The 27364-nt window shown below is 41.9% G+C and overlaps 1 protein-coding gene across 7 annotated transcripts in view; it reads left to right on the top strand.

Moving 5' to 3' along the window:
- Positions 1-311: 311 nt before the first annotated feature.
- kcnj15 (potassium inwardly rectifying channel subfamily J member 15) overlaps positions 312-27364 on the top strand; it is a 58261-nt gene continuing 31208 nt past the window's right edge. The window contains exons 1-2 of one of the 7 annotated variants that reach the window (XM_073044982.1): positions 312-462; positions 915-1060. Coding sequence is in view for 2 of the 7 variants with exons in the window: in XM_073044979.1 (XP_072901080.1) it covers positions 17803-17921 (119 nt within the window). In the remaining 5 variants the exon portion in view is untranslated. Of the gene's footprint in view, positions 463-651; positions 696-720; positions 1061-1500; positions 1612-17759; positions 17922-27364 lie in introns of those variants that run through there. The other 6 variants (XM_073044981.1, XM_073044983.1, XM_073044980.1 and 3 more) reach the window with 6 other exon arrangements.

Below are 27364 nucleotides of genomic sequence, written 5' to 3'. Positions count from 1 at the left end.
TTCAAAAATTTTCAATGGATTTTAACTTTTCATTTGTGAATATTTACTTAGTGAAGTAATTCCCGACGTTGACACTGCTGGACAATATAAAGCATGGATGCCTCTTTGAACTTTCGCACCAATGTTTCCTTTTTAAAAATAGAAAAAAAAAGCTGGAAACACTCAACAGATCCGCCAGCATCTGTGGGACAGAGAAACAGGGTTAACATTTTATATGTTTAAAACGTGATCTTCCATCTGTGTCAGGCTGAGATTTTTAAGTCTTCAGAAATGCTTTACACAAATTATGGTGCACTTGAAACGATCCCTAGGTTTAAAAAATGTGTTTCGCTACAACCTTACGTCCTGTGTTGCCAATACGAGATTTCCACGCACATTCTGACCAAAATAGTGTTATTGAAAGAAATCTTTACATCTTCCTGTTTGGCACAAGTGGGGCTTCGAAATCTGCCAAATGTATTGGTAATGAGCTTATTTTTGTTTAATTTTTATGTTAAATATGTAAATAATGAAACCTCGGTTGATTTTTTTATCTCAATCTTTATCTTTCGCTATTATAAACTTGAAAAATTTATCGTGCGTCTGCCTCCTACCCCCTCTAAAAACGCTGCCCGTTTTCTATGAACTCTTTTCCGCATACTTTCGGACTTTGCCTCTCGTGACGGGAGTAGGGTCGGTGTTTGAGGATCGTCAAGGTGAAGATTGAAATTAAGTGTTACTGATAGCAGTGCAACGGGCTGGGCGTTGCTGTGTGTTGTTCCATTAAGCTAGAATTTAAACCAGGCGTGGGACTTGTTTTTTTTATAAATATTATTCTGAAAAAAAGTTTCTTGTTGGGTCAATGACATCACTGAGAGTCGGGAGGAGGGGGCCGTTTAAATAAATCCTCCTATTCCCTATCCCTCTCTCCACAGGTAGACCCGTCTCGGGACTGGCTCGCTTCCCCCAACCCTCAAGCCCTTTGAAACCGAGATCGTTCACCGGTGTCTAGAGTGCGATCGTCGTCTTACCATCCAGCGCAGACCCGTACGATGACCTGCTGAATCTCTTCTCTCTCAAGGTAAGATAAACTTTTAAACTCGTGTGTATATTTTGACCGTATCTTAACTCCTTTAAATAAAGTTTCGTTTGTTTCTCCTCTGTATTTCATGACAATTTTAAGTCTGATGCCTTACGGGATTTTATTGAATTAGCACTGAAGAGATTTACCTTTTTTTTCCAAAAAGGAGGGATTTAATTTCAGATTTGTGTCAAAGTGAATATATGCCGATTATCATTTTTTAAAAAAATTTTCTTTGAGTTTATTAATGAATCGTCCTGGGGGATTAAACTCTGCTGATCACGAGTCGAGAGCTGGTTTCTGGTTTGATTTGTTTATGTCCTGTGCGGGGGCTGGAGTGAAAAAGATGGGACTACAATGCCGTGACTTCCTCTCTCCCCACCCCCCTTTCCTCGTTTGGCTGTTGTGAGAATCGAGTTGAATGAAAAAAAGTATTTTCAGGAGAGTCCCTTTCTGGAAGACTCTGATGTCTTGCTTCCTGATGTGAATGGCGTGAGGATTGCGTTTCTCAACCGCGGTGCGCGACAGTACTGCCTCATTGGCAAAGTGTGGTATGAGGTTAAATATTATCTAGATACTGTAGATTTAATATTTTAAAACGTTAACTCTTTCATCATAGAGCTTTAAATCAAATCTAAATATGATCACTTAATTCTGTTTAGATTTTGATTCCCAGAGTGGACAGCATCTTAAATTTGGCTTGTTGAGGAAATAAACAGTATTTCATTTCTGTAGAGTCTTTCAAAGTCAAAAGTAAATTTATTATCAAAGTGTGTGCATGTATAATGTGTAATATATATAGTCACCATATACAACCAGAGATTCATTATCTTGTGGGCATTCACAGTAAATACAAAGAAATCAATAGAATCCCAGAATCAATAAAAAAAACTAAACGGCCAAGACTGACATACAAATTGTGCAAATACACAAATAAAAAAAACCATAATAATAAATAATATTGAGAATGTGAATTCTTGAAAGTGACTCAGTAGGTTGTGGAATCATTATAGTGTTGGGATGAGTGAAGTTGTCTTTTCTGGTTTGAGAGCCTGATGGATGAGGGGTAATAATTGTTCCTAAACCATCTTAGACACATGAGTACTCTCTGCAACCAATGTGGTATTTTGGAAGTATAGCCAGGTAGCAATACAGAGTAATGTGACCATCGTTTTGTGCACTGCTACCTCCCGCAAGCATCCGAGCAGTCCTGACGAAGGGTCTTGGCCCAAGTATCGACTCTTTATTCATTTCCATAAATGCTGTCTGACCTGCTGAGTTCCTTTTGTGGTGTGTTGCTCTATATTTCCGGCATCCACAGAATCCCTTGTGTCCCTACAATAGTGGCTGGATTAGTTATGCTGGTTCAGGGACATTTGATGGTGATCCCATCACCGATGCAAGATGGCATTTGCCCACATAAAACTGATCACGTAGGATCAGAGACATGTATGTTAGGACATGGGTAAAAATCCAAGATGCTTTCAAAAGGTGGTGAGATGTTAGATAGAAAGAAGGTCAAACTGCAGTTTAAAAAAAAACAAGTACTTATTACAAGCACAACAAAATCTGCAGATGCTGGATATCCAAAAGCAACCATACAAAATGCTGGAGGACAACAGCTGGTCAGGCAGCATTGAAGGAAAAGAGTAAATAGTTGACAATTCTGCCCGAGAGCACTCTTCAGGCTTTTAGCCCAAAAATGTCATCTGTTTACTCTTTTCCATAGATGCTACCTGACCTATTAATACTTCTTAGCTGGGATAAAAGAAATTGAGGAAGGGCAAAAAGAGAATTAAAAAATGTAAAGAGCCTCTATGGTTTATTTGAAAATGGTTTTTAAGTTCTTGCCTACCCCAGTTTGGAAATCTATAAAACTCTAATGTAGCAAAATGTGTCAGTTGCTTTAGTGCACAAACTGCATGGCATTTGCTCTTGCATGTACTTGGTGGGTAAATGATATTACTGGAGATGGGGAGGGAATATTAGTTAAATAAAACATTCTATTCATGTTGCGTTTTGTGGTGTACTGTCCCAAGAGGGGCTCACTTTTTCAAACACTATCAAGCAAAAAAATGACAGCCTTTTAAGATGGATTTTAATCTAAGTCACAAGTGTAAGGTTGAAGAGTTATGGTTCATGGAATGTTTTAAAGGTGGAATGAAAAGTTAAGAGGTAAGTAATTCCAGAATTTGGCAACTGATCACAATGATGGAGTGATTGAATATGGGGAAGATTGGAGGTAGATAGTGTAGAAGATGATAGGACTAGAGGAGATTTGAAAGAAGGCAGACTTTAAAAACCTCATGTATTAGATGCATGATATATTATGTTAAAACTGACCTTGGCACCCTACTTGGATTCATCTGGTTATGGCATTATAGGAGAAATGTAAATTAAAAAGAAGGGTTTGTGCATAGAATCAAAATTTCTCAGGTCTGTAATGTGCTAGATGCTCTATTTAAGTTCAAGATTCAGGATTGTTGAGAATGAAATGATTGTTACTCCAGATCCAATGCAGCAACAAAAACACAAAACATAGAATGCAATAAAAAGCAACAAAAAGATGCAATAAATATCATACTGACATTATGCAGACATTATACGCAAAGCCCAAGTTTAAAGAACTGTATTGCATTTTTTTCCAAAATAAAAGCTCTAGTTCTTCTTTCTGAAATCAATTTCCAAGCACGACGATGCTCCAAAACTGTTCAATAGACAATAGGTGCAGGAGTAGGCTATTCGGCCCTTCTAGCCAGCACCGCCATTCACTGTGATCATGGCTGATCATACACAATCAGTACCTCGTTCCTGCCCTCGCCCCATATACCTTGACCCCACTATCTATAAGAGCTCTATCTAACTCTCTCTTGAATGCATCCAGAGACTTGGCCTCCACTGCCTTCTGGGGCAGAGCATTCCACATATCCACCACTCTCTGGGTGAAAAAGTTTTTCCGCATCTCTGTTCTAAATGGCCCACCCCTTATTCTTAAACTGTGGCCTCTAGCTCTGGACTCACCCATCAGCGGGAACATGCTTCCTGCCTCCAGTGTGTCCAATCCCTTAATAATCTTATATGTTTCAGGTTGAGAAAGAGCAGATTAAACTGCAGTGGGAAGTATTGGGTAAGTGTTGTTCACTTTTTCCAGATAATATTGGTTACAGAAGCCACACTGCAGATTCTTATTCTTTGTAATGTATCAACAGTGGAAACCATTTCACTGTAGCTACAGTTTGTGTATTAATTCACTATAAGGATTAAAATATAGCAATTGTCTTAGAAAGCTAAGGGAGTCATAATACAACACAAAGCTTCACTGCGATCCGTTTACTTTTGACATTGGTGTGACTCAGATATCATTCAAGATTGGTGAAATGCATTAGTACAGAATTGTATACATGATATACGGTGAACCACTGCAAGATGTAGTTCAAACTGCTGTGTACTTTGCTTCATGGAAATATGGCTATCCACTGCCATTTTGGATGCAGTGCTGCAGTTCAATAAATTCACCATTCTCCACAAAAGCAGGTCAGCTCAGTCTTTGAAAAGCAGAGGAAGTCGAATATGTTTTATGATTAACTCATTGTGGTTCACAAACGTGGCAGTTCAGTCTCAGTTCTGCTCGCCTGACCTGGAGCATCGAGCAGTCAAATGTCATCTATTTTATTTGCCAAGACAGTTTTCCACCAGCATATCCCGGCGAGGTGTACATTCCCCCTCGGGTGGACATCAGGCAGGCTCTGGAGGAGCTGAGTAGGCACAAAACTGTGCACCCTGATACCTTCACAATCATTTTGGGAGATTTTAACTGGCCAGCTTGAAGTCTTTGAACACCTGTCACCAAGCTATCATCTATGGAGCCAACACACGACTGCTGTTACGCCACCATCCTGCACCCACACTTTGGAAAGCACAATCTCCTGGTTGTACTTCTATTTCTAGCATATAGGCAGAGACCAAGGACCACAGCACCAGTGGTGTGGTTCAAGAAGGTATGGTCAAGGGAGGCAGAGCTGCGCTTAAATGACTGCGTTGAATTGGTGGACTGAACAATATTCAAGGATTGAACGATAACATCATGATTTTTAACAATTGCATCAAGACCTGTGTGGAATAGAGTATACCTTTGAGAACATGCTGGCCAAACAAAAAACCATGGATGTACCAGGAAATACATAGTTTGCTGGGGGCTAGGTCTGAGGCATTCAAGACGGATGGTTCAGAACGATACAAGAAGTCTAGATAAGACCTACAGAAGGGTATTTTAAGGATGAGAAAAACAAGTTTGATTGAGGCTAGGGACTGAATGAGATGTATGCCAGCTCTGGCAGAGTTTGCAGGCCATTACTTCCTCCAAAGTGGAACCTAACATCACGAATAGCTGTGATGCTTCACTCCCAGATAAGCTTTTGCACGCTTTGACAGGAAGAATAAAACTTATCTGTGTGAATCCATGCAGCATCTGGTGCCCCTGGGATCTTTGTCTCAGAGACTGATGTCAGTTGATCTTTCAAGAAGGGGAACCCTCGCAAGGCGTCAGGCCCTGATGGTATATCTGGTAGGGCTTGGAAAACCAGGATGAGTTGACTATTACCCAGTGGTACTCACATCTACTGTGATGAAGTGTATTGAGAAGTTAGTCTTGCGAGAATTGCCCCCTAAGCAAGAACCGGACCTGCTGCACTTTGCCTATTGCCACATGGGGGATGAAATCTCACTGGCTCAGCACTCCGTTTTGGAACACCTGGACATAGTAATACCTACTTCAGGCTGCTGTTTATTGACTGCATCTCAGCATTCAACATAATCATACCCTCTGTTCTAATCAACAAGCTCCAAATGCTGGACCTCTGTACCACCACCTGCAATTGGATCCCCGACTTCCTCGCTGGGTGACCTCCATCTGTGCTGATCTGAAATAACATCTCCTTTTCGCTGACAGTCAACATTGGTGCACCTTAAGGAAGCATGCTTAGCCCACTTCTCTACTCTGTCTACACTCAGAATTGTGTAGCTAGACACAGCTCAAACAGATCTATAAATTTGCTGATGTCACAACTATTGTTGGTAGAATTTCAGATGGTGATGAGGTGGCGTATGGGAGAGGGGTAGATCAGCTGGTTGAGTGGTGTTGCAGCAACAACCTTGTAAACATCAATAAGGCTAAGGAATTGATTGTGGACTTCAGGAAAGGGAAGTTGAGGGAACACACACCAGTCCTCATCGAAGGACTAGAAGCTGAATATGTGCGCAGTTTCAAGTTCCTGGGTGTCAGCATCTCTGAGGACCTATCCAGGACCCAACATAATGATGCAATTATAAAGAAAGCATAATGCTGGCTATACTTCATTGGGATTTTGAAGAGATGTTGTGTGTCACCAAAAACGCTCATACATTTCTACAGATGTACTGTGGCGAGCATTCTAATTGGTTGTATCACCGTCTGGTATGGAGGGGCCACTTAGGATCAAAAAAGCTGCAGAAAGTTATAAACTCTGCCATCTCCATCATGCCTCCATAGCACCCAGGACACCTGGAAAAGGAAGCATTCACAATAAAGGATCCCCATCACCAAGAGCATGTGCTCTTCTCAGTGCTACCATGAAGGACGAGGTACAGGAGCCCGGAGACACCGTCAAATTTTCAGGAAAAGCCTCTTCCTCTCCACCATCAGATTCCTGAATAAACACCAATAGTATTTTTTCCTCAATTTTTGCACAATTTATTTAATTTAATTTTCTTTGTTTCTCTATGCTTATTATAATTTATAGTTTTATTTAATTATAGTGTATTGCAGTGCTCTGCTGCCACAAAACAACAAATTCCATGATATATACGGTGATATTAAGCCTGAACTGAAATCTGGAATAATAGACTATGGAAGCTTCCAAATAGATAGTGTTGAAAGGCAGCAATTTTACATTGAGCAGATACAAGACCTTAATGAGACTACACTTTTGCTGCCATGGTACAGTGCAACTCCCCCCTATTGTTAAAAGGAAATAGAGGTATGGGAAAACATGCAAAAAAAAAATTAAGGTCCTGACGAAGGGTCTCGGCCTGAAACGTCGACTGTACTTCTTCCCATAGATGCTGCCTGGCCTGCTGCGTTCCACCAGCATTTTGTGTGTGTTGCTCAAAAAAAATTAGGGATTAAGTTAGAAATGAAATGTCACAACTATTGAGAGTGAAAGAGGCAGTTGTTTATCTGCAGAGGAAAGAAGACTGAGGTGACTTAATAGAGACCTTTGAAATTATGATTAAGTTTAATCATGTAAATCAGAAATGATGTTGCCATGTACGGAGAAGTCCAAAGCTAGGGGTCATTAATATAAAGTGGTTACCCATGAATCCAATAGGGAACTTAGAGAAATCTTTTTGTAGAAGATGGTTGTGGTGAACTACATATACCTGTCTGGACACATCCCCCCCACTGACTGCTCCTGTGGCTCCTATGTACATGGCCTGTCATTTTTTAAAAAAAACAAAATCACTAGATTCTGGAATGGTTCTAGAATATCACGCCACTCTTTAAGAAGGGAGCAAGGCAGAAGAAAAAAATTATAGGCCAGTTAGCCTGATTTCTGTGGTTGGGAAGATACTGGAATCCATTATTAAGGATGAAATTTCATGGAGACACATGATAAATAGGCCAAAGCCAGAATGGTTTCCTTAAGGGGAAATCTTGCCTGAAATATCTGCTGGAATTCTTCGAGGAAATAGCAAGCAGGATAGACAAAGAAGAATCAGTGGATGTTGTTTACTTAGATTTTCAGAAGGCCTTAGACAAGGTGCGGCACAAGATGCTGCTTAACAAGATAAGAGCCCATGGTATTATAGGAAAGATACTAGAATGCATAGAAGATTGACTGACTGGTAGGAGGCAGAGTGGGGATAAAGGGGACCTTTTCTGGTTAGCTGCCTGTGGACTAGTGGTGCTCTGTGAGGGTTGGAGTTGGGACTGCTTTTCGTGATATGTCAATGATTGGGCTGAAGGAATTGATAACTTTTTGGGCCTAGTTTGCAGATGATATGAAGATAGGAGACAAGGCAGGCAGTGTTGAGGAAGTGGGGGGGGGGGGGGGGTGGGGTGGTGTGGTGTTGGGAACCTGAAGAAGAAATTAGACAGTTTGGAAAAATGGGGAAAGAAATGGTAGATGGAATATCGTGTGGAGAAAGTCATGGTCATGCACTTTGGTAGAAGAAACAAAGGTATCGATTATTTTCTAAATGGGGTGTAAATTCAAAAATAAGGGGTGCAAAGGGATTTGGGAGTCCTCACACAGACTTCCTTAAAAATTATCAGGAGGCCGAGTTGCTGGTAAGGAACTCAAATGCAATGTTAGCATTCATTTCAAGAGGATTAGAATATAAAAGCAAGTATGTTAAGGCTTTATAAGGCATTGGTCAGACTCCACTTGGAGTATTGTGAGCAGTTTTGGTCCTTTTATCTAAGAAAAGATGTGCTGGCATTGGAGAGGGTCCGGGGAGGTTTGTAAGAATGATTTCAGGAATGAAAGGGTTAACAATAAGGACCATTTAATGACGCAGTGCCTGTACTTACTGGCATTTAGGAGAACGAGGTGGTGGGGGGAAATTTCATTGAAACCTCTCAAATATTGAAAGTCCTAGATTCAGTGACATGGAGAGGATGTTTCCTATCATGGAGGAGTCTAGGACCAGAGGGCACAGCTTCAAATAGGATAGATGTCCATTTGGAACATAAATGATGTGAGATGTCTTTACCAGAGGGCAATGAATCTACAGAATTCATTGCCACAGAGGCCAGGTCATTGGGCATATTTAAAGCAGAGATGGGAGAAAGCAGGAGATTGGAGTTGAGAGGGATAATAAATCAGCCATGATGGAATGGTGGAGCAGACTCAATAGGTCAAATGACCTAATTCTGCTGCCATGTCTTGTGATGTAAAAGCTGAAACAAGAGGACAACACTACTTTCAAGAAACGAGAGATGGAAGATGTGAGAGACCATAAGACATAGGAGCAGAATTAGGCCATTCAGCCCATCAAGTCTACACTTCCATATGTTGGCATTCATAGCAAAAGGATTTGAGTACAGGAGCAGGGAAGTTCTACTGCAGTTGTACAAGGCCTTGGTGAGACCGCACCTAGAGTATTGTGTGCAGTTTTGGTCCCCTAATCTGAGGAAAGACATTCTTGCCATAGAGGGAGTACAGAGAAGGCTCACCAGATTGATTCCTGGGATGGCAGGACTTTCATATGAAGAAAGACTGGATCGACTAGGCTTATACTCACTGGAATTTAGAAGATTGAGGGGGGATCTTATTGAAACGTATAAAATTCTAAAGGGATTGGACAGGCTAGATGCAGGAAGATTGTTTCCAATGTTGGGGAAGTCCAGAACGAGGGGTCACAGTTTAAGGATAAAGGGGAAGCCTTTTAGGACCGAGATGAGGAAAAACTTCTTCACACAGAGAGTGGTGAATCTGTGGAATTTTCTGCCACAGGAAACAGTTGAGGCCGGTTCATTGGCTATATTTAAGAGGAAGTTAGATATGGCCCTTGTGGCTAAAGGGATCAGGAGGTATGGAGAGAAAGCAAATACAGGGTTCTGATTTGGATGATCAGCCATGATCATACTGAATGGCAGTGCAGGCTCGAAGGGCCGAATGGCCTACTCCTGCACCTATTTTCTATGTTTCTATTCCATCCAAGTTGATCCCGGATCACACTCTAACCCATACACCTGGCTGCTTCTCACCATAACCTTTGATGCCCTGACCAAACAGGAAACTCTCAATTTTTGTTTTAAGTATACCCACAGTCTTGGCCTCCACAGCTGTCCATGGCGCAGAGCATTCTATAGCTTCACTACTCTGGGTAAAAAAAGTTCCTCCTTGCCTCTATTCTAAAGGGTTACCCCTCAATTTTGAGGCTGTGTCCTCTAGTGCTGGATACCCCACCATAGGAAATATCCTCTCCACATTCACCTTACCTGGTCCTTTCAACATTCAGTAGGTTTCAATGAGATCCCCCTTCATTCTTCTAAATTCCAGTGAGTACAGGCCCAAAGCTGCCAAATGCTCCTCATATGTTAACCTCTTCATTCTCAGAATCATCCTTGAAAACCTCTTCAGGACTCCCTTCAATGACAACACATCCTTTCTGAGGTATGGGGCCCAAAACTGTTGACTGTTATATTAAATCTGTTTTTATGTTTGATCATTGCATGTAAAGCAGATGGTTGTTATAACAACAAATAATGAAATTAAAATAGAAAAAAGTAGAATATATTCAAAATATAAAACAAACTTTTGAGGATAACGTCCATGCTCTGGATGTATTGAAAAATATATTATAATAATCTAGAAAAGAGATAGAAGAGGTATTTCTATACATACTTAAAGTAATTTGATAAAATCTGTGTGCCAGAGAATTGGTAGGTAGCTTATTTAATGCCAGCATTTTTAATAAGTTCCAGGGAATTATAGGTCAGTCAGCTTGAAGACTGCAGGTAAAGTATTGGCAGAACCTGGTCTCGTTGGGTAAGTTGTAGAATTTGTTGTCAGCTAGCTTCAGGACAGAAAGCAAGAGGTAGGAGAGAAGGGAAGCTAATCCAGTGGTATTGATTTGTCTAAAAATTAGTGCTGGCACACCACTTTATTCAAGTGATTCAGAATCTGGAATCAAAAACACAAATGTGTGACTGATGACAAATTGAGGGGTGGGGTCTGGCAACCTTGAGGTGGATTACAGCAAATTACATATGATATTAATGAGCGTGCAGAATGGGAAGCAGTATTCAGGCATTGGCTTATAAGTGTAATGTGATATTTAGACCACAAACCTGACTGAGAGTGACCCATCTCCAAAAAGATTCAAACTACTGATCACTGACATTCAAGGCAAACATTGCTGAGTCTCCTACTATTAGGAGAATCGAGGGATATGGAGATTGCGTTGGAGGTCGAAGGTCAGTGATCTGGATCTACCTCTAAGGAGCCATCAATGAAGGTGAACTCGACTGGCTCAGCCACAAAAATACCAAATTGGTTTATTATTGTCACAAATGCTGACCTGTGACATCCATTCAGATAATTTTATATGAAAGTACATGGGGGAGGTGAAGAACCAAAACAAAATGCAGAATACAATATTCTAGTCACAGTGAGTGCGATGCTGACGATAAAGTGCAAGACCATAGCGAAGCAGATTGCAAGGTCCAGAATTCATTTTATGACGCTAGAGGACTGTTCAGTAGGTTTAACACAGCCCAAGAGAAGCTGTCCTTGAACCTGGTGGTAGGTGCTTTCAGGCTTGTGAATCTTCAGCCTGATAGAGAGAAGAAAATGCCAAGGGTGGGGTCTTTGATTATACTGGCTGCTTCACCATGGCAACGAGAAATGTAGATAGATTTCGTGGAGGGGAGCTGGTTTCCGTGATGTGCTGTGCTGCACCCACAGCTCTCTTGCAGTTTTTGGTCATCTTGGGCAGAGCAGTTGCCATTCCAGTGGTGATGAATCCAAATGGGATGCTCCCTGTGGTTCATTGATAAAAGTTGGTGAGGGTCAAAGGGGCATGCCAGAATCCTTTAGCATTCTGAGGAAGCAGAGGCATTGGTACACGTTCTTGACCTTGGTATCTATAGGGTTGGGCCAGGGCAGGTCATTGCTGATGTTCATTTCAAGGAACTTGGTTTGCAACCCTGTCAATCTCAGCACCATTAGCGTAAACAGGAGTATATGCACCACCCCTTTCCTAGTCCATGACCAGCATTTTTGTTTGCCTGACATTGAGGGAAGGGTTGTTGGCATGATACTATAACCGTAGACTCTCTATCTCCTTCTGAGATACAGCCCACTACGGCGGTATCATCTTGTCGATGAAGCAGGAGAGTTTCTGGTCACACAGGCATGAAAGTATAGGAATTTGAGTAGGGAGCTGAGGATGCAGCCTTGCGAGGCACCATGTTGAGGATAATCGTGACAGAGGCACTGCTACCTATGTTTACTGACTGATCTTTCCACAGGTTTACTACTGTGAGTAAGTTCACATCATTGTTTTGAACCCTGTGGCATGTGATGTACTTGCTGATACCCCCAACCCTTTCTGTCTCCCTCAATGCTTATTGAGGAACCTTAGTGTAATACTCTTCATCTGCCTCAATGGGTGTAACCTTAACATACTCAAGCAGGCCCCCTCATTTGAGAAAGTATATACTGGCATTCAGTCTTAAAGAGAATCACGAGGCTCATTAGTGGACAGTAAGGAAGGCTATCAAAGCTTGCAGCAGGATCTAGATCAGCTAGAAAAATTGAATGAAAAATCAGATTGGCGGATGGAATTCAATACCAGCAAGAGTGCTTTGGGAAGGACTTGACAGCAGAGCACTGCAGAGTGCAGTAGACCAGGAATCTGGGACTAGAGATTAATAATTCATTGAAAGTGGTATCACAGGTAAATGAGGTTGTAAAGAGAGCTTTTGGTGCATTGGCCTTCATAAATCAAAGTATTGAGGACAGAAATTGGGATGGTATGTTGAAGTTATATAAGATGGTGAGGCAACATTTGGAATATTGTGTACAATACATCTACATACAGGAAAGATACCAATAAGGCTGAAAGAGTACAGAGAAAAATAACAAGCGAGTTGCCAGGTTGTGAAGATCTAAGTTACAAGGAAAGATTGAATAAGGTTAGGACTTTATTTCCTAGAGTGTAGGAGAATGAGGGGGGGTATACAAAATTATGAGAGGTTTGCACAAGCTGAATGCAAGCAGGTTTTTCCCACTGAGGCTGGGTGAGGTGAGAACTAGAGGTCATAGGTTAAGAGTGAAAAGTGAAATGTTTAAGGGGATTCTGTGGAAGAACTTCACTCAGACGGTGGTGTGAGTGTGGAATGAGCTGCCAGCGGATGTGGTGGATACAGGTTTGATTGTAACATTTAAGAGAAATGTGGATATGTACATGGAAGGGAGGAGTATAGAGGGCTATGGTCCAGGTGCTGGTTGAAGTTATCAGGCAGAATAACAAATTAGCATGGACTAGATAGGCCAAAGGGATTCTTTTTGTGCTTTAGTGCTCTATGACTCTATTACACAGAATGCTGAAAATACTAGCAGAGCAGAAAGAAACTGCAGACAAAGAAGGAGGTCAAGCCCTATCATTAGAAAGCTTGATTCCCTTAGGTCTACCCTTCTCTGTTGAACACAGCCTCTGAATATGTACTGCTGATTTGGGCAGGGAATTTGAAAGGCTTCCTATCATCTGGATGAAGAAAATTGTTCTCATTTTTCTTCATGAATGGCTAAGCCTTTATCTTGAACCCATGACTTTAAGTTCTGTACACCCCAGGGAGGAGAAACACTATCTCTGTCAAGCCCATATGAAGGAACAGAAAAATCTGCTGGTGGAAATCTGGATTGAATGGGATTTGTAGAGGGAAGTAAGCATCAGTGTTCCTATGTGAAGGGAAATCCATTCCCTACACATGCTACTGGACTCGGAGTTCCTCCAGCCAAGTTTCTTTCCATTCCCTTGTTTCCAAGTCCATAAGAATATTGTGTGTTATAAGAAAATCATCTCTCATAAACAGAGGAGAGTATATGCCCAGATCATGCTATCTCTCATTGTACAACTTCATTCCATTCCAAACTCACTCTGGTGGGAGTTCTTTGTTATCTCTCAGGCACAAATTTACCTTTCTTAAGTACGGAAACCAAACCTGCATGCAGTATTCCAGGTACAATCTCATTAGAACTTGTATTATTGAAGTGAGAAGTCTTTACTCTTGCAGTCATTCCTCATTCAGAGAATACAAAGGGATAATTTTCCTTGCTATTTTTCCAATGAGAGCATCATAACTGTTCGTGATTCATGTAAAAAGTCACCCTGATCCCATTAAATACAAATCAAAAGGGTTTGCACTTCCCTCACCATTTAGTTTACTGATTGAGGGGAATTTTATTAAGTTAAGGAGAAATCACAAGGCTCCAGTGAACTGTAGCAAATTGGAATAATGAAAACTGAAGTCTTTCAGGAAGGGACAAAACATACAAATTTAGAATGTAGCTCTAATCAGAGTTGGAACAGAATTTGACAAAGGATTTATGAAAGATCCTAATTTGATTAAGAAAAGTGATTCCCTTCCTCACCATTGGTGCTGCCCTCATTCTCATCTCTGCTATTTCCCGGACATTCGCTCTCACCCCTTCTTTCTGTCATATTAACAAGTATAGAGTTCCTCTTGTCCTCACCTACCACCCCATGAGCCTCTGCATCCAGTACATCCCCCTCTGCAACTTCTGCCGTCTTTAATGAGATCCTACCACCAAGCAAGTCTTTGCACTCCTGCCCCCACCTCCATGTCCCACTTTATACAGGAATCACTTCCTATGTGATTTCCATGTCTATTCAGTCATCGCCACTAATCTCCCTCCCAGTATTTATTCCTGCAAATGGATTATGTGCCTTACCCGACCATTTGCTTCCTCCTTCAGCTTCATTCAGGGCACCAAATGATCCTTCCAGGTGAGGCATCATGTCACGTGTGAATCTGTTGGGGTTGTCTACTGTATTTGGTGTTCCCACTGCAGCCTCTTCTACACTGGTGACACCCGATGTAGACTAGGGTTACTGCTTTGTTGAGCACCTTCGCTTCATCTGTAAAAAAAAAAGCAGTATTTCCTGGTAATCCACCATTTTAATTCCAATCCCAATTCCCATTCTGATGTTTTGGTCCATGGCCGCCTCTAATGCCATGATGAATCCACTCTCAGCTTGGAGGAGCACCGCCCCGTATTGTTTGGGTAGCCTCCAACCTGATAGCATGAAGATCGATTTTCATTCCCCGATGCTGCAAGTTCTGAATCTCCTGTCCCATTAGTCCATTAAATGGGGGACTGGCGGGCTCCACACTATTTGTCTCCCATGTTTTACCACAGCAACTGAAAATGCCAAGGCTAAAGAAAACCAGATAATCAAATAATAAAACAAGAAATTCACCAGATGTTGAAAATCCAAAGCAACACCCACAAAATGCTGGAAGAACTCAGTAGTATCTATGGAAATGCGTAAACAGTCAACACTTTGGAGCAAGCCCCTTCTTCAGGACTGGAAAGGAAGGGGGAAGATTCCACAATAAGAAGGTGGGGAGAGGGAAAGAATGGAAGCTAGAAGGTAATAGCTGAAGCCAGGTAGGTTGCAAAGGAAGGAATCTGATAGGAGAGGAGAGTGGACCATAGGAGAAAGGGAAGGAGGAAGGGACCCTGTGGGAGGTGATAGGCAGGTGAGAAGAGCTAAGAGGCCAGAGTGGGAATAAGAAGAAGAGGGGAGGAGGAGAGAATTTTTTTTTAACTGGAAGGATAAATTGATATTCATGCCATTAATTTGGAGGCTACCCAGATGGAATATAAGGTGTTGCTCCTTCACCCCGAAGGAGGCCACATCATTGCACAAGAAAAGGCAATGGACTAACGTGTTGGAACGGGAATGGAAATCAGAATTAAAATGTTTGGCCACTGGGTAGTTCTGCTTTTGGCAGAGGTAGTCTACAAAGCCTTCTCCCTATATATGACGGATCTCACAAATGTAGAGGAGGCCACATTGGGAGCTCTGAACACAATGGATGATCCCAGCAGATTTGCAGGTGAAGTATTGTCTCACCTGGAAGGACTGTTTGGGGCCTTGAATGGAGCTCGGGGAGAAGGTGAATGGTCGGGTTTGGCACTTTGGCGTAATCAAATAAATATTTAAAATGTAATTGCATCGTTACTCACCAAAGTTTGTATTCCATAGGCATTAACTCAGTAGGTATTGCACCTAGCTGGCACTTCTGGCTTTTTTAGCTGGGCAATAACTTGCAGAACCAACAGATGTGTATTCACAAATATCACTACCAGTCACACCACAGCCTGACTTGGAAAAATATCCCTATCCATTCATTGCTCTAGATCAAAATTCTGGAACCTTCCAAAACCAGCAATGTGGTAAGAGCAACGCACACAAATTGCTGGAAGAACTCAGCAGACCGGGCAGCTTCTATGGAAAAGAGTACAGTCAGGCTGAGACCCTTCAGCCCGATATGTCGACTGTTCTCTTTTCCATAGAAGCTACCTGGCCTGCTGAGTTCCTGCAGCAATTTGTGTGCGTTGCTTGGATTTCCAGCATCTGCAGAATTTCTCTTGCTTTAACTAGAGTCCTTTTTCCAGATGGACTGCAACAGTTCAATAAGCATCCATCTTCTGACAGGCAAATAGGGGTGATCAGTAATATTGACCTTGCTCAAAGAAAAACACCTCCTGTATGAATGAGAAAATAACCTCACCCCAACACAAGCACATTATTGGAATTGGTTTATTATTGTCGCACATACCAAAATACAGTAAAAGCTTGTCTTCCATACTAATCAAAACAAAGTTCAAAGTAAAGCTATTATCAAATATGTGTGTGTGGCATCTGTGAGTCTCGTGAGACCATGGATCTGTGCCCCCTGCAGGGCGCACGCCTGGGCAAGGTTGAATGGAAGACTGGCAGTTGCCCATGCAGCGAGTCTCCCCTCTCCACGCCACTGATGTTGTCCAAGGGAAGGGCAAGGGCCGATACAGCTTGGCACTGGTGTCATCGCAGGAACTGCCAGAACGAGGTTGAAGGCAACGTCGGACTGCCTTCAGGACTCCAGCTCCAGATCTGTCCTCAGGGTTTACTCCCGAAGCCTTACCCATGAGTGGGTATGGCCGCAAGGCAGCGGTGGTTTAAAGTCAGAGTTTTCCCTCTCTCCGATGGACTGCCTTCCCAGGTTGACGAGCTCCATCTACCCGAAATCAAGTATGTACAGTATATGTTATCATATACAACTCTGAGGTTCATTTTTTTGCAGGAGTATGCAGGAGAAAAAGAAACAGAATTTTACAAAAAAAACTATACATAAAGACTGGCAGGAGTCTGATGGTTGTAAGGAAGATTGTTCATGAACCTGAACGTTACACAGTGCATTGAGGTAGAACAAGGTTAACAGTAACAATGCAGAATAATTGTAACCACTACTGAGAAAGTACAGTGCAGCTAAGATGCAATATTATAACAAAGTAGATTAGAGTTCAAGAGTCAAAAGTCAAAGTAAAATTTATTATCAAATTTCATATGTTCCTATATACTACCTTGAGATTCATGTTAATCGAAATTAATGTTAACTGACTGCTTCCAAGTGATGTTGATGGAGAATTGATGTTAGCCCTGTTCCCTGTGATTATTCCTCTGTGGATTGAAATAGTGTTAAGGTTTCCTGTACATCTACCTGGGATGTCTCAGTTTGGGCAGATTTGGCATAATGCACACGACATTTTTATTATTGATCTTTCTACTTTTTGTTCGGTACAGATTTCTGGTCTTGACCTTGTCCCTATTTTTGGTCATTAGATATTGCCCTATTGTGTGTCACTTTATCATTTCTATCTTTTGAAAGTGCAGTACTCTTAGCAGCCGAATGTCACTCACTCAGCTGACGAAGGATTCTAAGTGCCGGAAATCTGATATAAGGACAAAGCGCTGGCACCAAGTTGATCGGCATCTGAAATAGAAAGCTAGGATAGCCCTTTGGGTGCAAGCCTATTCCACAACTGGAATTGTTAGTCTGGGAGACTCTTAAAGTAGCCACAGTGGGGCAAATTGCGACTTGTTCAAGAAAGCAAAGCTGTTGCATTCCCGGACGTGTCTTGACTTATATCAAAGAGTTCGTCTAGACTGTGCGACATGCAATGAAGTTTCAAACAGTTTTTCGTCTCTCCCCTGGTGCAAGTTCGCTTGCTCGTCTGCTCCGAGTATTTTCTGCTTTTAACTCCAATGTATGTTCTCATTTGGCAGGAATGTTTACACGGTGAGTTATTTTTGAAAGTTGCTAGCTTAACGTAAAGAGCTGGTCAGATCCTTGTCTCAGAAGTGAGAAAATTATAGTTTCAAGCCTGGTTCGAGGGCTTGAAAACGGGATCTAGGCTGTCACTTTAGTTCATTGCTGAGGGAAAAAATGTTAGGAAATACAAGATGAGATTTTAAATCGAGGCCCTAAATTGGCTCATGGATTTACAAGATCTCTCGGGAAATATTCAAAATGGATAAAGGGAATTCTGCTGCATTGCCGGTATTTATTCTTCAGGTAATATGATGCAATAAAGTGACACAATAAATGTTTTTTGAGTGATCACTTAAGTTACAAAGGAAAAGGGGATGATAATATGATGCAGTTGGACTGACTTAGCTGAAGCATTTTAAATAATTGAGTGACCTGACTTTGGACTGAATTTTATATTTTTTTAAAAAAGTTTGAGGAGAATGAAATGTCACCCAAATCGGGTTTCTGAGCAGACTCAAGATTAGACATTAATCAATTAGGATTTTTTTTTCTTTTCTGCGGAAGTTCAATGACACTTCAGGGTTAGTAAGTGTGGATTCAATGCAGCAGTTCAAAAACAAGCTGGGGATCACTTCCTTATTGCAGTTAAAATTACTGTGTACCAAAGTACTTCAGATATAGTAAATTAAATTTAAAACGAAACTACAGATGCTAGGTTTGAAATAAAAACAGAAAAATGCAGGAAACGTTCACTGTGGAAAGAGAAGCAAAGTTAAAATTTCAGGTCACAACCCGTTGTCAGAACTACTTAGTTAAAATATAAAACTGGAACTCATGCCATTTAATTGAATCAAGACTATCTGAAATAAGCTTGCGAGATCAGTCTTACATTTTAAGTGTCTTTTTGCCTAAAACAGAATAGTGTTTCCACCAGCTAGTTGGCTTCACGGTAGTGTAGCGGTTAGCATAACACTTACTGCAGTAGCAACACGGGTTCACTTCCCACTGCTATCTGCAAGGAGTTTGTATGTTCTCCCTGTGACTGAGCGGGTTTCCTCCAGGTGCTCTGGTTTTCTCCCACAGTCTAAAGATGAGTTAATTGGTCACATAGGTGTAATTAGGCAGTGTGAACTCCATGGGCTGCAAAGGCCTGTTACCGCTCTGTATCTCTAAGATGCCGTAAATAAAATATGAGATTCTACAGATGACGGAAATCCGGAGGAGTGCTGGATAGATGAGTCCTGGACCAAAACTTTGACTTTTCATTCCTCATAGATGGTGCCTGATCTGTGGAGTTCCTCCACCATTTTGCGTGTGTGTGTGTTACAACTGGTTCACTATCTCTTTAGATTTTTTTTTGCATGATGTTGTACACATTTGTCAAGACCGTGAAAGTCATAACACTTCAAAAAATCAATCGTAAACACAAGGTTCTGCAGATGCTGGAAATCTTGAGCAATTTTGCACAAAATGCTGCAGGAACTCAGCAAGACAGCCGTTGATGTTTCTGGCCAAGACCCTTTATCAGATCTGGAAAGGAAGAGGGTAAAAGTCAGGAGAAGGTGGGGGGGGGAGGGGTTGGGGAAGGTCTACAAACTGGCAGGTGATAGCAGAGACTAGATGAAGGGGAGGAGAGATGAAATAAGCTCAGTGGAGATAGGTGGAAAGGGTAAATGTCTGAAGAAGAAGGTATCTAACAGGAAATGAGCGTGGACCATGAAAGAGGAGGAGAAGGAGGAAGGAAACTGAGAAAGTTGATGGACAGGTGAGGAGAAGCAAAGGGGTGAGGGGCTAACCAGAATGGGGAATGGAAAAAGCAAGCAAGGGGAGAAGTTACCAATAGTTGGAGAATTAATGTTCATATTTGGAAGCTACCCAGAATATGATCATTTTCTGTGAAGTGCCTGATGAAGTCCTGCAGCTTTAAATAGCATTTAAAAAATCATTAATTCTGCAGAATTAATTTAATAGCACTTATGTGATTACAGTTCCTAATACAGGTTTGCAGGCGAACACTATTATAGACAATAGGTGCAGAAGTAGACCATTCGGCCCTTCGAGCCTGCACCGCCATTTTGAGAACATGGCTGATCAATTACTATCAATACTCGGTTCCTGCCTTGTCCCCATATCCCTTGATTCTCCTATCCATAAGATACCTATCTAGCTCCTTCTTGAAAGCATCCAGAGAATTGGCCTCCACTACCTTCTGAGGCAGTGCATTCCAGACCCCCACAACTCTCTGGGAGAAGTTGTTTTTCCTTAACTCTGTCCTAAATGACCTACCCCTTATTCTCAAACCATGCCCTCTGGTACTGGACTCTCCCAGCAACTGGAACATATTTCCTGCCTCTATCTTGTCCAATCCCTTAATAATCTTATATGTTTCAATCAGATCCCCTCTCAATCTCCTTAATTCCAGCGTGTACAAGCCCAGTCTCTCTAACCTCTCTGCGTAAGACAGTCCAGCCATCCCAGGAATTAACCTCGTGAATCTACGCTGCACTTCCTCTACAGCCAGGATGTCCTTCCTTAACCCTGGAGACCAAAACTGTACACAATACTCCAGGTGTGGTCTCACCAGGGCTCTGTACAAATGCAAGAGGATTTCCTTGCTCTTGTACTCAATTCCCTTTGTAATAAAGGCCAACATTCCATTAGCCTTCTTCACTGCCTGCTGCACTTGCTCATTCACCTTCAGTGACTGATGAACAAGGACTCCGAGATCTCTTTGTATTACTCCCTTACCCAACTCTACACCGTTCAGATAATAATCTGCCTTCCTGTTCTTACTCCCAAAGTGGATAACCTCACACTTATTCACATTAAACGCCATCTGCCAAGTATCTGCCCACTCACCCAGCCTATCCAAGTCACCCTGAATTCTCCTAACATCCTCATCACATGTCACACTGCCACCCAGCTTAGTATCATCAGCAAATTTGCTGATGTTATTTTCTATGCCTTCATCCAAATCGTTAACGTAAATGGTAAACAGCTGTGGTCCCAATACCGAGCCCTGTGGCACCCCACTAGTCACCACCTGCCATTCCGAGAAACACCCATTCACCGCTACCCTTTGCTTTCTATCTGCCAACCAGTTTTCTATCCATGTCAATGCCTTCCCCCCAATGCCCTGAGCTTTGATTTTACCCACCAATCTTCTATGTGGGACCTTATCAAATGCCTTCTGAAAATCGAGGTACACCACATCCACTGGATCTCCCCCGTCTAACTTCCTGGTTACATCCTCAAAAAACTCCAACAGATTAGTCAAGCATGATTTACCCTTGGTAAATCCATGCTGGCTCGGCCCAATCCTATCACTGCTATCTAGATATGCCACTATTTCATCCTTAATAATGGACTCTAGCATCTTTCCCACCACTGATGTCAGGCTGACAGGTCGATAGTTCTCTGTTTTCTCCCTCCCTCCTTTCTTAAAAAGTGGGAAATAACATTAGCCATTCTCCAATTCTCAGGAACTGATCCTGAATCTAAGGAACATTGGAAAATGATTACCAATGCATCGGCAATTTCCAGGGCCACCTCCTTTAGTACCCTAGGGTGCAGACCATCTGGACCTGGGGATTTGTCAGCCTTCAGTCCCATCAGTCTTCTCATCACCGTTTCCTTCCGAATGTCAATCTGTTTCATTTCCTCTGTTACCCTATGTCCTTGGCCCATCCATACATCTGGGAGATTGCTCATGTCTTCCTTAGTGAAAACAGATCTAAAGTACTCATTAAATTCTTCTGCCATTTCTCTGTTTCCCATAACAATTTCACCCAACTCATTCTTCAAGGGCCCAACATTGTTCTTAACTATCTTCTTTCTCTTCACATACCTAAAAAAGCTTTTGCTATCTTCCTTTATATTCCTGGCTAGCTTGCGTTCGTACCTCATTTTTTCTCCCCGTATTGTCTTTTTAGTTAAGTTCTGTTGTTCCTTAAAAACTTCCCAATCATCTGTCCTCCCACTCACCTTAGCTCCGTCATATTTGACATGATTGACATGATATTGACATGTCAATGTTGACATGATTTGAGAGTTAGGGGGCAAAAGTTTAAGGGAAACACGAGGGGGTATTTCTTTACTCAGAGAGTGATAGCTGTGTGGAATGAGCTTCCTGTAGAAGTAGTAGAGGCCAGTTCAGTTGTGTCATTTAAGGTAAAATTGGATAGGTATATGGACAGGAAAGGAGTGGAGGGTTATGGGCTGAGTGCGGGTAGGTGAGATTAAGAGTTCGGCACGGACTAGGAGGACCGAGATGGCCTGTTTCCGTGCTGTGATTGTTATATGGTTATATGGTTATATATTTCCTTTTTTTTTAATGCTATGCAATCTCTGACTTCCTTTGTCAACCACTGTGGCCCCTTTCCCCCCTTTGAATCCTTCCTTCTCTGGGGGATGAACTGATTTTGCACCTTGTGCATTATTCCCAAGAATACCTGCCATTGCTGTTCCACTGTCTTTTATGCTAGGCTATCCATCCAGTCAACTTTGGCCAGCTCCTCCCTCATGGCTCCATAGTTTCCCCTGTTCATCTGCAACACTGACACCTCCGAGCTGCCCTTATCCTTCTCAAATTGCAGATAAGAGCTTATCATATTGTGATCACTACCTCCTAATGGCTCCTTTACTGCGAGATCGCTTATCAAATCCTGTTCATTACATAACACTAAATCCAGAATAGTCTTGTCCCTGGTCGGCTCTCGTACAAGCTGTTCCAAGAATGCCTCCCGTAGGCACTCTACAAACTCCCTATCCTGTGGTCCAGCACCAACCTGATTCTCCCAGTTCACCTAAATAGCTACAGATGTATCAATTATGACATTATGAGGAAAAATATTTATACACTGTGCCTTGTTACGGTCTGGGAGGCAGATTCTGGAAGTATCATTGGAGAAGAATGGACTTAAACTTGTAGTACTCTGGTGATCCACACGGAGCATTTTAAGAGCTGCTTTTTCCCCTCTGCCATCAGTTTTTGGAACTCTGTGAACCCAAGGACGCTACCTCCCATACTGTTTATCTTTTGCACTATTTATTTTCGTAACTTACAATAGTTTTTGTCTTGAACTATACTGCCGCTGCAGAACAACATATTTTACAGCTTGTGTCAGTGATAATAAACTTCATTGTCATTCTGAAAAAGTGGACTGCTCATTCAAAGAGTTGGCACGGGCTCCCTGGGTTAAATGGTCTCCTTCTTTGCTCTTTGATTCAATGCTTCCAAGATGTTAAAACATAACCAAAAGCATATGTTGTCTATTGAAAAACCTGTCAAATTTCCCGACAGAGTGGAAATCTTCTGCCTTTCTCCCACCTGGGATCTTTCTCGCGTCTCAGCGTTTGGAGAAATTCTCAAATCTTACTTGGGGGTCAAGGCAATGAAAACAAAAAAGATGCTGGAAAATACTGTGCAGGTCAAGAGTGCTGGAGAGAGAAACAGAATTAATGTTTCATGTTGACCTTTCACCTTATGATCAAACAATGTTTTCTGGGGCAGTCTCCAAATGAAGTATATTCTTACCAAAAATAAAACGACAGGAACAAAGCAAGTTGTGTTAGCTTCAAAATCTACATCCCTACCACATGCAGATATACCTGCAAATACTGTATCAGGATTGGGGGCATAAAGCTGGCATCAATGTATAACTCTGATTCTAAGATTCTAAACATTTTCCCCCACTCCCCATCCCCAGAGCCCTATTTGCACCCAGTTTTATACCCGTGCTTGCGTCGAACTGAGCCTCACAGTCTGGAGGTTCTTTCAGGTTGCTGTGTGCAAGGGTTCTCAGTACTGGTAACGTAGTAGCGGCAACATCTCAGAATGACTCCATTCAATTTTGTGGATTCCTCCACAGCATTGGAAAACCGCAGCTTCTCCCGCCGCGCGTGTGTGTGTGTGTGTGTGTGTGTGTTGCTCAAGATCCCAGTATCTGCGGGATCTCTTGTGTTTTAGACCCTTCTGATTCTGTGATAAATTGAACATACCCGGTATGTGATTTTTTCCCCCCCTGGTTTTGGGGAGAGGAGGGGAGGAGCGGGTGTGGTTTCAAATTGGTATCCTAAATGCAAGGAGATTCCACTGTGAACTTAACTCCACAGTGCTGACACTTGTGGATGGATCCTGAATGATTAAAGTATTTTTATGATCATAGGTCTAAAGCAATAGTATACATGAATATACTTGTGTGACATTTTCTACTTTGGAGAAAAATGAACCAAGTTAAGCAAATAGCTTAATGCATATTTCTTTAAAAAAAAATCACTTAATGGTAGAATCAGAAGCGTGTTATTCCCACTGACTTGTGTTGTGAAATTTGTTGCTTCGTGGCAGCTGTACAGTGCAATACAAAGAAAATTACTATAAGTTACAATAAGAAATTAATGAAAAAATGCTGAAAGAAAGCAAAATAGTGGGGTATGTTCATGGGTTTATGGACTATTTAGAAATCTTACGGCAGAGGGGAAGAAGCTGTTCCTAAAACACTGAGTGTATGTTCTCGGGCTCTTACACCTCCTCCGTGATGTAGTAATGAGAAAAAGGCACGTCCTAGATGGTGTGACTCCTCGATGATGGATATTGTCGTCCTGAGGCACCAACTTTTGAAGATATGCTTTTGAAGAAGAGAGGCTAGTATCATGAAGACACTGGCTGCATCTTTGCAGATTTTTTGGATCCAGTGCATTGGAGCCTCCATAGCAGGCAGTGATATAACTAGTCAGACTGCTCTCAAAGGTAATGCTGTAGACAATTGCTAGGGTCTTTGGTGATGTACCAAATCTTCTCAAACCCTTAATGAAGTTTTGCCCTCTGACCTGTCTTGTTCGTGATTCCATCAGTATGTTGGAGGCGAGATAAATTCTCTGAAATGTTGATGCCCAGGAACTTGAAGCTGCTCACCCTTGCAACACACACAAAATGCTGGAGGAACTCGGAGGCCAGGCAACATCTATAGGGAAAAAAAAAGTACAGTCGACATTTCGGGCCGAAATGTCGATTTACCTTTTTACTGTAGATGCTGCCTGGCGTGCTGAGCTCCTCCAGCATTTTGTGTGTGTTGCTCAGATTTCCAGCATCTGCAGGCTTTCTCTTGTTTGAGCTGTTCACCCCTTGTTGAATTTATTCCAGTGACTGAAATACGAAGAATAGCAATTTCTAACTTTGACAGCTGTTTACTGCTAAATGCAGATATCACCCTTGCCCTCAAGGTGGTCCTGGCTTTTCAAGTTGAATTGTTAATGGGATATTTTGCATACATTCTTTCCAATTTGCCTCCTTTCATTTGCACAACAAACACTTCAGACTCATTCCATTCATTTCCTTTATCAGATGCTTACCACTTCCTGATCCACCTGATTCCAGTTTGTGTGTGTGATAGGATTGCCAGAGACAGGCACATTTAAACTTGTTTACAATCATAACAATTGTAACATCACCTCAGTAATTTTATTCAACCTTGTCTGCATTTTTTCTGCTTTCTGAGAGGAACACCCAGATAAGAAGTCTCTGCACGTGTGTTTCTATCAGAAACAGGTGCGCTCTGTGCTGCGTCTACACTGGACGGAGTATGTTCAGTGGCTGTTTCTTTGCAGTACCTTTTTGTTACCTTCAAACATCTTCTCCTTATTTTGTAATTTCACATGTAGCTGCCAGTCTGTTTCTTTTGCCTTGAACAAAAGATTTAGGGCAGAATTAGGCCATTTGGCCCATTGAGTCTGCTCTGCCAATTCATCATGACTGATCCAATTTTCCTCTCAGTCCCCATCTCCTGCCTTCCCCTCCACCCCCTCCCACCATATGTCTTCATTCCCTGACCAATCAAGATTCCAGCATCATCAGCCTTAAATATGCATAAAGACTTGGCCTCCACAGCTGCCTGTCTGGGAAAGAATTTCACAGATTTGCCACTCTCTGGCTAAAGAAATTCCTCCTCACCTCCTTTCTAAAAGGATGCCCCTCTGTTCTGAAGCTGATTCTCCTACCATAGGAAACAGCCTCTCCACATCCACTCTATCAAGGTCTTTCTCCATTTGATGGATTCAATGAGGTCACCCCTCATTCTTACGAATTCTAGTGACTACAGGCCCAGAGCCATCAGACACTCTTCATAAGACAAGCTATTCAATTCTGGATACATTTTTGTGGACTTCTTTTGAACCCTCTCTAGTTTCAGCACATCCTTTCTAAGATAAGGGACCCAAAACTGCTCACAATACTCCAAGTGAATCTTCACCAGTGCTTAATAATGTTTCAGAATTACATACTTGCTTTTATATTCCAGTCCTGTTGAAAAATGAATGCTAACATTGCATTTGCCTTGTTCACCACAGACTCGACCTGCAAATTAATCTTTAGGAAATCCTGCACAAGGCCTTCCAAGTTCATTTGCAGCTGGGTTGTTTTGTATTTTCTCTCCATTTAGAAAGTAGTCAACCCTTTCATTTCTTCTACCAAAATGCAGGACCAACTTTGTATTCCCAGCACTGTATTCTATCTGCTATTTCTTTGCCCATTCTCCTAATCTAATTCCTTTAGCCTACCTCCTCAAATCTACTACCCCTCCACCTAGTTACATAGTGTCTGCAAACTTTGCAACAAAGCTATCCATTCCATCATCCAAATCATTGATAGATAATGTAAAAAGAATCGGTCCCAACACAGACCCATGTGGAACACAGCTGGTCACTGGCTGCCAGCCAGAAAATATTTATTCCCACTCTTTGCTTCCTGCCAATCAGCCACTGCTTTATCCATGCTAGAACCTTTCCTGTAATAGCATGGGCTCATAGCTTGTTAAGCAGCCTTCTGAAAATCCAAGTACACAACATCAGCTGATTGTCTATCCTGCTTGTTAATCTTCAAAGAATGTCAACAAATTTGTCAGACAAGAATTTTCCTTGAAGAAACCATGCTGACTATGTACCTTCAAGTACCCTGAGACCTCATCCTTAATAATCTAGTCCAACATCTTCCCTGCCGCTGAGTTTGGTAGGAATGTGTGGTAAATGCTGCCCATAGATCTTTGCTACAAGCTGACCAAATGCCCGTGTTCACTGAGGTCAGTCCTCAGTTAAGCAATATCCTGAGTCAACAATGTTGATGAGAAGCATATTGGCAAGTTCTGCCATTTGAAATGTATAGAATTCCTTTGTACATAATAAACATGCATTTGAAGAACCTGTAGATCTCCCTGTCTCCACTTGAGCACCAAAGCCACGAGCATACACGTATTGAGATGTGTGGCTGGAACCTATGGCCTTCAGTAGTTTCCTTCTCCCCTGACGTCAACCACTTTTTGTTGCCAGTATATTAGAGTGGAGAGAGGCAATGGATTATGAGGAAGGGACATGGGGGGGGGGGGTGTGTGGGGGGAGAAAGAAATGGAGGGTGGAAATAAAAGAAAATGTACAACTGATAAGTGGAGAGCATTCCATCACAGTCTTGATTTGTTCCTTGT

This window comes from Hemitrygon akajei, chromosome 5 (genome assembly GCF_048418815.1).
Source record: "Hemitrygon akajei chromosome 5, sHemAka1.3, whole genome shotgun sequence".
Classification (NCBI taxonomy): domain Eukaryota; kingdom Metazoa; phylum Chordata; class Chondrichthyes; order Myliobatiformes; family Dasyatidae; genus Hemitrygon; species Hemitrygon akajei.
The sequence above is the reverse complement of the archived record's forward strand: the minus strand, read 5'-3'. Positions and strand labels throughout refer to the sequence as shown.